The following is a 12,276-nucleotide window of genomic DNA, read 5'->3' as shown; positions in this document are numbered from 1 at the left end:
TGGACAGTTCAAGTGTGAAAGATCTACAAATCGGGCCACGGGAGGATCAATTAGGTATAGTGTTAAAACAGTGTGAGATTTGCATAAAAAATTTAAACAAGCTGTTAACAAACTTTTTATGTACCCAATTAAAAACAGGTAGTATTTATTATATGTATGGTATTTATTATAAAACAATGATATTTTATTATATAATAAGATAACTTTGAATAAAAATCAAATTTCTTTTCTTTGAAAACTATGTTGAATTAGGTCTAGGACTTTCTCTTATCATTGGGCTATCAATTAATGACTCTGTAAGATAATTAATCATCCTCTACTATTTAGTTGTACAATGTTTGTTTTCAAGTAATTTAAAAGTAAAGTTAAAAAATGAATAAAACAAATTACAAATTTGCTATATGAATTTTATTTGTATTTTTAGTGCAAGCAGCGAGGATGCGGAGAAAAGATTAACTAGCGAGCCGAACGAAAGCAAAATTGAAGAAACTCAGAATCAAGAAAAAATCGAACAGGTAAGACTTATTGAGTTGGGTGGACTTTAATATTTTTTATTGTTCTGTGGTGGTTAAAAGTATGTTTTTTGTGTGGTTTTTGTGGATTAATCACCATGTTTCAATATATATTATGATGTAAAGTTGACTCTTGTTTGAGAATTTGGAATGGGACTGATAAGATACCTGAACATAACTAGTAATTTTGTCATCCGACTGATCTGAGGTACCCAAAACCAGGTCTGTATACACTGTTAAAATGACTCTTATACAGTTGTTTTAGCCAACATTCTGAAATGAGAGACTTTCCTAGGTGTCAGCATGATTCTTGTTAAGTATACCATCTATAGCGTGCTAGTTTTGTGTTTGTTGTTAAAAAATTGTCGTTACCTTATTTAAAAATGAAATATTTAATTCACATAACATCCTTACAACTGTTTAACGTGTAATACTTAGCCTTTGGACTGAGCTGGGACTGTGTAGTATCGTGGTGTATGAGGTTACCGTTTTCTAAGTGATTTTGGTTCAACATTTATTACCAATTTTCGGCATTATTAATTAAAAAATCTTGTATAGTTATTTTTCCACTTAATAATATATATTTAATTTTTTAACAAGATACGTTCGCTAGAATTATTAAAAAAAAGTGTAAAACTTTAATCCAAGTACAAAATGTTGAATATATTATTTTCTAAATATCTGTTCTTAATTTTCGAAATATTATTTTCTAAATAACAAGTACAAATAGTTTTGTAAACCCAATAATTTATTTCACATAATGTAATGAAATACAAAAATCATTGAGCCAGCTAGAATTAATGTAAAAATTAACTCTGATATAGATATAGAGCATCACATAACCAACACACAAGTAGTATTGTGAATTTTATGTTCTATCACCTGTATTAGTAATGACAAAATATCTGTTTTATTTTTTAAAATGTACAAATAAATTTTATCAGTGCTCTATATTGGTTCTTTATCATTTAGTCAAAACCTATATAGGTCAGAGTGCTTATTCAATATGTAGTAAAATAAAATAAGGTTTTTCAGTATAAAACTTTCAGTTTAAGAATACTTGATTAAAAAGTTACAATACAGAAACCTGAAGTAAATATTTTTCACCAGACACAAAATACATTTAATTCATTCATCCATTTATTGAAAACTCCCAACATTCTATTGAATCTCTCTTACGAATTTGGTTGCACACTTTTGGTCTTATAATTGAAAAGCAGATGGAAAATATTTAAAAATGATAGAAAGTTTGTGCATTTTGTTTCTACAAAACAGATAAAAATAACATCATTTCAAATTATTGTGACACAGAGAAAATGTTGTTGAGACACATGTTGGTATGGTGTTGAAAGGTTCAGTGTTACCACATATTTTCAGCGACTATATTTACACATCCAACTCACAACAGTGGCCGATCCCTTGAAACACCCACTATATCTGTTTGTTTATATCTCCTCGATTGTGTCTCTATAAGTAGCTAGCTAATGAGTTAGTCACAGCTCCTACTCTCTGCTATTAGGGTAGGAGGTCTTCAGTCGTCAGTAATCAGATATCCATTTTGTATCTTTGTTGTTGTTTATTTTTAGTAAATTTTTGTGATAATGGAACTAGATTGCAAAGGGATTTGGCATTATATTTCCATGTACTAGTTACAAGGATGGGTGGAAAGTATCAATAATTAACAACACCCATTATCAACCTTGGTTCATCTCCATCTCTGCAAGATCTCTGTTGAAATGATGTACTGTGTGGATCATAAATTCCAGCAAGAGAATGGTCCCCTACAACAAGGCAGATTGTAATAAACCGTACTATTAAATTAAACTGGCTTCATACTCTTAAATACTGTAACTATGGAAGATCAGGCCTTTGTCTAACATCAGATCCTTTGGATGTGGAGCATCGAAAAGTCTTTTAGTATGGAAACTTGTCGTAGGAGAAGAGTGACCTTTGTTAGTCTATTGTCTTTTTGATGTATATTAATCCAACCTTTCTTATTATAATATTTCCATTCTACCTCAGGTAATGATCTTCCCTATTGTTTTACCAATTGGAAATTGAATTTCCCTTTGGAGGATGTACTAACTACTTTGAAGAAATGTTTATCAAGTTATGCTAGGATTCTTATCTTCTAAAGTATAACATTTAACTAGCAAACGTAAGATATCTAATACCTAAAATACTGAGCAAAGAAACACTCCCATTCATTAACCTTAGAACTGGAAATGGTATCACTCTGTACTGGCGGCTCTATTTCAACAGCCATGCATATGTTTTTTTATAATGTAATCCATTTTATAACTGTGCAAATGTAAATAATTATATTTCAATTTATTCACAAATATTTGTAGAATATTCTAATAACAATAACCTATTGTTAGTTTCTATGTAAATAATTTATTTGTATAAAATTAAAATTTTTGAACATATTTTTGTAAATGTTTTGTCGTGCAACTGCTCAGAAATAAGTTTTACACCAAAACTGTAACATGTATAACTTATTCTAATTTCTGTGCTAATTCTAAAAATATATATAGTTATCCTAACTTTTACCTCAAAACCTGTTTGTAACATAGCTTTGTGAAAAGACTTGCGCAATTACTGTTTTTTTTTTTTTATTTTTTTTAATAGTTTGATCTCTAAAGAAATAATAACTTTCATGGGTAAACATAATGTTATGACTGCATTTATACTTATGTAAGTATGATAGTTAAAACAATATTACAATGAAATAGTAAATTTAAACTCTACGTCTTTTTACATATGTACAATATATACAAAGTTTCATCTTTCATTCAGAGTTACTGCGTTTGCCTAAAGTTTTCACTCATAGTGAACAATTAAAACTATAACCTAAGAAAGCTAAATGACAGTAATAACAACACTAAAACACTATAAAATACATGTTTCCACAAATACTGTTGGATTTGTAATTCCAAACACAAAACCTGGCACTTGTTTACAGTTTTGCAACAACATGGCTGATGCATATTATGTTCACGTCAGCTGTCCTTTGAGAACGATGTTCGGTGTTGTACAATAATTGTAAGAGCATAAATAAATAAGAACAATAAATCAGTACTATATTTAATGGTCTGCCCGAATATTTAAAATAAAAATCATTTATATCACCTTCAATTCCTAAAAGTTAAATAACTGTTTGGCGACAAATTTTCGTTGTTGTTAAATCAGACGGATCTTTGGCGACGAAAGTTCTTTTCATGCCAGTTGCAGGGTTAACTGTCATAATTTTCATTTAGAAATACTCTTCAGTTACTACTTATAGTAGTATAATATATTAATTAACTAACGTAACTTTAATATCCATCCATTATCTGTTATAAATTATACTATTCTCTTCAGCCACATTTGTTCAGGGAATTAAGTAAATAGTGCAGGTGGGGGAGGGTTGAGGATAAAACATATATGAGCTAGAGTTTCAAAATAAACTGGTAATCATGAGTGTTTTTCATTCAATTAGAAGCTTTTTACAATTATTCTACAATGAAATTGACCATTGTAATGGCAATGATGTTCAAACATAAATATTTAGTCGGAAAAGAAACTGTGTAAGGAAAAATTGCTAGGTTGTTTTGAAAGTCCAACTAAATAAAAATTTAAAATAAAATGAAATTAAATTAATTAAGAAATAGCTCCCAACAATTAAATGTTAACTGCATAACATATGTAGTTCATAACAAGAAACTAATTTTCTTTTGTTTCCAAATCATACTGATAATAATGAAACCAACTAAGAAGTCAATCCATCCTGAAAATAACCAGTTATCAGTTGACCTAAATTTGGACATTTAAAAAATGTATGGTTTGTAATAGATATTGATATAATTGTATAATAATTCCTTATCTAATTGCAGATTTTTAAAATCTTCGGTATAGGTAAACTACATTCACTTTTTTATACTAAAAATAAAATAGTAAATTTTTTTCTAGGAATACTGGTAATCCAGACACATTCTTTTGTACTTTATCTACTGATTTTTATTTTCGATATACTCATTTATATCACTCAGAAAAGAGAAATAGCAGTAAATTTAACTTCAAACTAGTTTTACACATAAGTAAAAATAAGAGCACAAGTTAGCAATCCCATTATATGACGTAGTCTGTTCTGAAGTAACACATAATTAAACTTGTCTCTCCTAAACTGATAATGTTTACAGAACTTTACTACTGATGACTATTTTGTATACACACCAGAGTTTATTGGTTGACTAACAGCTCTTGTCAAAATCAGTCCAAGCCTGAGTTTAAATCAGACTTTGCGTCAAATTGCCTGGTGCATAACGAGACTGGGCTCTCGCCCAAGTCTGGGCAATTTGTTAGCGTTATGGGTGAAAAACTTTAGCGGAAATGACCTTTCTTCCAGTGTATGGATATTTAGAACGATGTGCGACATGAAAGTAACTAATGAATATATTTTTAGAACAGTATTTTTTTCAGAACTGTACACTAGTTAAAGGATTGCATATAAACACGTTTGTTTATAACAAAAGAATAATAAGACAATAAATTGAAATATATTTGTCATACAAACTAAATTGTGTACACATATTATTGGTATTCATCTATTTATATGAGTGTTAGTTGTTTTATACACCATTATACTGTATTACATCCTGATTTTCACAAGCAACAATTATATAAGTTTTAGTTAGAATAACCTACAGACATATAATTATTTAAGTTTTTGTAATGACTTTTTTCAAAAAATTATTTTTCAATACAGTAAAACTTGCTATATTAAAAAATTAATTACCATTTATGTTCGTGGCCTTGCCTTTAAAGTTGGTTTGTTTTGCCAAATCAGGACAAAACGAATAAATGAATCCCACTGAGATCTCTGAATGTCGGATTAGTCCACAAAATATCAGTATTTTCATATTATTTACAATTTTTTTTAAGTTTACAACAAATTGGTATAGTTATTTTGTATTTTCTGAAAATTTGGTAAATTATGGTATATAAAGAAATTATAGTATGTAGCATACTAAAGAAATATTGAATGCATATACATTAGAGTATTTCCCCAACTTATGATAGAAGGAAATTTGGAATGAGAGTTCACCATTTGAAACAAAAACTGATATTATTCAAAGTTATTGAGATTGAGATATCAGGGCCAAAGTTGTTTTCAGAACAGTAGTGCATCACTAAGATGATGTCAGTCTGCTATAACAGTTGAAGTGATAATAAAATATTGAACTTTGATCATTTTTATTAATGTGTCAGTATTTCATGAATTAGCTGAAATGAGTATAAATAATTTAAAGATGCTAATATCTGCTGTTTCTCATTTAGCATACCATCTAAAATCAACATCTTTTAGGATTAGTTATACAATTTTAAGGAACTATTTCAATACAGTGTAATATTGTAGTAACACTTAATTCTTATTGGCCTGTCAATCCAGGAGCCAAAAGTAAATTTTTGTACTGTACAATCACACAATTAGGGTTTTCTTAAAATTAATAGAGAAATATTGACTAAGAAAGAAATTTATTGGTGTTCCAGATTTGCGAAGGTCGAATGGGAGGTTATGAAAAGGTTTAAAAAATATGAATTGATAGTTTTTCTCAGATTTTTCTTACACTTATAAAGCAATCACAAAGATGTAAATGAATATTAAATTATTGTAAGATAACCATATGTAAATCCTTTAAGGTACAACATTCTGTCTCTTTATCTAGTTGTATAGTTGATGGTTATGTATGTGCCTGACGGTCGATTGTAACCGTATCAAGCTAGGAAAAACATAATATGAGAAAAATAATAATTTCATACCCTTAAACCTATTCTCTCACATTTCAACATCCACCGAAACTAGCATGGCTGATTATTAATTCTTTTTAGGAAGATTCATTTTTCGATTTAAAAAAAAACTGGTTATGTGCTTAAAAAATGCAAATTGGCTTTCGGCTCAAGAATCAAGAATCAAGAATATTTTTATTGCCATCCCACACAACAATGCATTGACAAAGTCATAGAGTTTAAAATATGTCCTTAAAACATATATAATATACAAATACAAACACATACACAAACCTTAACATAGCCTACATGGCACAGTTATATCCTTAATGCTGAGCATACATACATGAACTACATGAAAATCCTATTACTTATAATAATGAATAAATCCTCCTATGAATAATGAATAAAGATATTAAAAAACAGAGACTGCAGCATTATGTGGAGTATTAAAAATATAGTAAAATCATGTAACACACAATCCTTTACATTAAACAAATTTTACCTAATACCAAAACATGACCTTAATTAAATGAAGTACTTGCTCAACAATGGTCATTGGTAATCCAGAATTGATCCCTGAGGAAATGTAGAAAAGGGTATGGGGGGACATTTAAAATTCATTCTGTCACACAGGTAAAAAAAGTTCTTCAACTCAAAAGCTTAATATTTCTATGTATATAATTATAAACCTTTTAACACTTTTTAAAAACTTTTTATTTTTATACTATGTACATTTCAAATTCTGGGAATTCATCTTCAGGTACTAAGGTTCAATATTATATTATTTCGTCACTATATTAACTATTAAATGTTTCAGCAACTTTTCTACTGTCTTGTTTTAATGATTTACAGAACTACTTTCTTCATATTTTTAGTAGGTCGACTGCCAGCCCAATATTTCTTGACATGTTTTGATAAAAAGTATCTCCACAAAAAATCTATAGTTTCTATTCCATTCTTAATATGAAATCAAACACAATATTTTTAGAGCGACATCACTTAGATAAATGAATGCGTTATATATAAAATAACTCATAAACAAACATTTTGTTTAAGAAAATTTTGTTTTATGGCTGAGGGTCATGAGTAGGAAGAGGGGTGGACACAGACACCTGTCATCATGTGTCCCGTGTCGTGTTGTGGCCTCTTGCCAATTCTATATCGGCACCAACATGTCCAAATTAATAGCAACGTAAATGCCAAAACTAATAAAAGATTACTTGATGAAGAGCTGTCAACTGAATTGCGGCAGGAGTATATCAAAATAACGCTACCAATTACAGGCAAGTCTCAGAATAGAGAACAGTTTGCGGTGGTCAGTGACCCACAGCTTGGGGTGCAGCCGAGGCCGGTGTGTTCGTGGCGTGTCAGCGACGGTTTATGTAATGTTCTCCTATGGACAAGGCGAGTCTGTTTCTTTCCACAACCGTCGTAAATGTTCTGCTCTTCCATTAGTTCAGGTCCAGCAAGTTATTCTTTATAAAGAGTTAGTTCATATGTTGGCTGCCAAGGTTAAGTGCTATTCAACACTAAAATAACCATTCATTGCAGAAGACTTCAGCAATGTTTTTGTACTTGTCAGTAATTGTCTATGTAAAAGCTTCTCTTAAAACTCAAGAGCAACACACACACTTTGTGCAACTTCTGCATAGCACTTTGATAATTATCGTAACTCATTAGTGCTTTGTTGCATAAATGTTAATTTATGATATAATATTGACCATTTAATAACGTTTTATATAAATATCTCTAACTACATCAATCTCAAAAGAAAACAAGTTTACTACTCATGATCATGCTTCACGAATCTTCTAGATCTCTAATCAACCTTGCTGACAGGCAACTTCTCGTCTCTTGCTGTCATTGTTTTTAGCTTCTTAGTTGTCCTGCATTGAGTGTCCTCAGGCTTCAGGACCTGAATAAGCACCACATTTCCCTCATAAACCATCTTTATCTCAAAATTCAGGTAATCAAAAGAACAGTGCATGTAAACAAAAGAACAGATTTTTTAGATTTTGCCCAATAAGCATTCATTGTCCAGAGAGCACTCTTCTCCAAAACAAATAGTTCATGTCTTTATTGTTCTCCCTTTGATATATCTTCCTTGGATATAATTTGCACATTTAGCGGTCTATCTACAACGTATCCATTCATATCATGTCCCCATCCATTCCCAATTTTCACCCATCTAAGCCAAAAATCTTTGTGATGAATCGATGAAGAATCCACTTTGTCTGGTAATAGTAACCTCAGGAATATCATTTGTGTACCCCGCTTAGAAGCTTGCTTCAGGCATTTTCATATGGAGGATCCTGCTGCATGAAATGTTCCAGCCATAGGATCAAGCTCCTGACCTGCAACTGTTTTCAACTCCTGTCACAGCACTGGCTGTAATACACATCAGCCACCTATTCCTGAGGTAGGTATGATGTGAGCTTATCTTCAATAGCTACTCAAGAAGTTTCTCTGCCATATCAAGCATACACAGAGATATGTAGATGAGATTTTGGGTTTTCCTTTGTTCTTACTGATGGGGTTGAAGTGCTGCACCTTCCATTGAATCTTGGTCAATCAGTGGTTGCACATATTCAGCAGCAGTTGGAGCAGTTATTTTGTGTAATTTCACTTGGATGCCCTAGTGATTTGTGACATCAGTCTGTCTATCAACTAGCTGTGTACAGATTCTACACAAGGCACATTGTAAACGAGTTCCCACATGTCAAAATTGCTTTTCTCTCTTAACTTCTTCCATTTGGTACACATGCTCTGGATAATGACACCTTTCATGTATAGTCTCGTGGACCTTAATTCTACAAAGCCCTTTGTGTTCTTGAGTCTACCACTGATCACAGGTTTTATACACACACACATATTTATATATAAATATATATGTACCCTTTATGCATATACAGGATGTCTTTTTTTAAATGAGCTACTATTGTGATCTTGTAAACAATAAATCTGACAGCAAACTTTAAATGGAGAACCTTTCCTTGGTTTTAGAGACATTTCAAATATGTATTTCAAACTTTTAAAAACTGACGACATTTTTCAATATGATGGTCAGCCTTGTATTTTTCTTATAAAACACCCTGTTTTTTTTTCGTGCATTCCTTATCGAGTTTAACACTGAAAAAACATGTCTGTCGGGATATTGACAATAATATTAATTACAGGTGTTAAATATTATGATCAAGTGATGGGCATTTTCTGTTAGGTCATTATTATGTTTCACATGGATCATATGTCTGGTAGTAGTTAACATTAAACAATGCACATCTACCAAACTAACTCACCATTTGATAGAACTGAAACTATGGTTACAGACCGAAAACTGTAATTTCAAAAGCTTTTGCCTGAAAGAGATTCTAAATAAAGTTAAAAAAATACCTAAAATTTTAACTAGATATTAAGAGCTTGCATTAAAACTAATGTTAAATCTTCAGAGAAAAGCGGAAATTGAAACTTTAAGGATTTTATTACATAGTAGATGTTAAAAGTATTCAAGATAAATATTTAGTTTTTTAAGTGGCTGTGCTGATTTTACTCCAGCTGTTAGGTTTGATGTTATAATATGGGTGAGATTTAAAACAATATTCAGATTTCCTAATAAAACAAAATTTTTTTCTGATTTCCTGTTACAAAAAATGGTTTATAATTTATATTTAATTAATTAAAATGACATAATGGTTAATTGGTTTACGGTTTATATTTATAGTTTACATTACTTCAAAAAAATATAGTGTGCTTTCAAGATAGTTTATTAGGTAAGTAAACTTGGGTAATTATTTGACAATACTTTGGAGGAATGCATAATGGTGATTACATTAAACACTGACAGAAGAGGAATGTGGCATTAAAACTACTCTGATTAATTTATAAGACACTTAGAAGGAAATGTCAGTTTGAGTCGTGAAGATTGATAGTTACCTAAAGTAGTTCTGTAGATCAGAGAAACAGTCTTTGAGTGTGACTGTCTGGCTGATTGAGGTATTTATAGAACACTTAAGCTTGGGCCCTGTATTTATTGTCCTGGAATATTAATTTCTCCCAGGTGCCCTCTCTCTCTGCTTTACCACTTTAGCGGAATAGTTCTTGGTTGTTCAACAATCAAAAGTCCTCTCTCTAGTTGAAGAGCTTCGGAGCTAATGGAGGATGAAATACTTGCCTACTCTTGACGAAACAATTTGTCTCTGTGTCAACAGAGATAAATCTCTCCTGTGTTATTTTGGGTTGCGTTCCGACACCATTGAGCAACTCGTTCGTCTGAACGTAAAATTAGTTTTGTCGTCACTTATTTGTTTATTTGCACCACAAACTTGTATAGCTTTTTGTTAAGTTTAAAGTGGTTTCAAGTTGGATAAATTGATTTACATCTTTGTCAACCAAATTACAAAAATTAAAAATGACCCACACACAGCTTCTCTTTTGGGAATTTCCATGTACTCCTTAGCTACTTCAGAAATACATCTACATAGCTCTTTGTTGTACTGATCAAACCTCAAGGGTGTTTGGGGTAAGTTCATTACGGAACAAAATGTCTGTGCCGCTGAATCCCTTTTGCAAATACTTCTCATCATAATTCCATAATACTCCTCCTCTTTTGTACACAATCCTAGATACTTGAGTTTCTTTTATGATGAACTAGGCCTGCCTTCATCGCTAGAAATATTAGTACTTAACATTGGTATTTACATTACTTGAAGGACTAATTACACTACTTGAAGGATTATTTACACTATTTGAAGATTTATTAACAATATTTAAATCTCTATTTGGGTCAGTTTTAAAAATCTCGCATCTTTTGCCAACTTTTTTTATCCTAGGCGTATTTCAGAACATCTCAAAGCAATATCTATCTATCTAAATAAACACTACTGTGTGAGAACAAAGTAGTTTACTTGAGCAGCTTTTTTTGTGCAATAAAACATCTTGACTGCAGTGTGGCAAACTTATTTACTTGGTAGTGCAAGAATTTGATCTAGGCCTACTGTATTGTGCAGTACTATATAAAGTTGTCATGAGCGGACAAATTCCAACCCGTGTATTCAAAGTCAGAAACTTAATTTTTAACCTGAATATGATTATGAAATGTCATGTATTTGGTAACAATGTGCTCAGAAATAATGATAGAATAACAATAACCAATAAAATCATGGTTCATTATCAGGTCCCCTTACAAAAAATTTGTCTATAGGAGTACATGTAGCATTGTAAAGCAATAAATACAAATTCGTGGAGAGTTTAATTTTTAAACTCTCACAAAATTTTGAATGAATACATTTAAATATAAAGTATTTGTTCAGATATAAAAGGTTGAAAAAGAATTATATTTCCAGCATTTGAGTTTTAAATTGGCTATATTACTTATTGGGTTTTAAGCAGTGGCTATTGTAAATCAATCTATAATTCTACATGACAAGTCAGCTTTCTATTTGCAAGAACAATATCACACTGAAAAACCAAGTCACATGCCTTGTTTGGTATGGAAGAATCAGATAAAAAGAAATGATTAGTTTTCAATTATTTTATAAAATTGTAATAAAATCGTATTCTCCATGCCTGTATTATAATGTATACATATAAATAGCATAAAATATCAACCATGTAAAAGCCAGTTAAGACTGTTTAAATTTATTTTACTATGAGAAATTCCATGGTTTGTGTGTTAGAAGAAATGAAAAAATATATGTAGAATAAACTGAACTAGTGTCATCAAGATTCAAGATTCAAGATTCAAGATATTTTATTGTCATTAAGCACAATACATATTATGCAATAGACAAAGTCAACATATTATATAGCCTACTTTAATCTTTAATCTAATCTTTAATCTAGGTACAGTTATAGGACAAAATACAGTATTGCCTATTGCTAGAACTAAATAACAATAATATAAATGTGAATAAAACAATAAAATTTACAATTAAATAATTTAAAAATCTATATAATATGTGCTAACAATCCTAATCTTAAATTAACAATGGATTAA

At 30.6% G+C, this 12,276-nt stretch overlaps 1 protein-coding gene across 1 annotated transcript in view; it reads left to right on the top strand.

Annotated features, from left to right (window-relative positions):
- LOC124364951 (pleckstrin homology-like domain family B member 1) overlaps positions 1-12,276 on the top strand; it is a 184,467-nt gene that overhangs the window by 78,589 nt on the left and 93,602 nt on the right. Inside the window, 1 exon segment of the mRNA XM_046820798.1 lies at positions 425-515. Within this exon segment, the coding sequence (XP_046676754.1) occupies positions 425-515 (91 nt within the window).

This window comes from Homalodisca vitripennis, chromosome 6, assembly GCF_021130785.1.
Source record: "Homalodisca vitripennis isolate AUS2020 chromosome 6, UT_GWSS_2.1, whole genome shotgun sequence".
NCBI classification, from domain to species: Eukaryota; Metazoa; Arthropoda; class Insecta; order Hemiptera; family Cicadellidae; genus Homalodisca; species Homalodisca vitripennis.
This window is presented reverse-complemented; position numbering and strand designations above follow the sequence as displayed.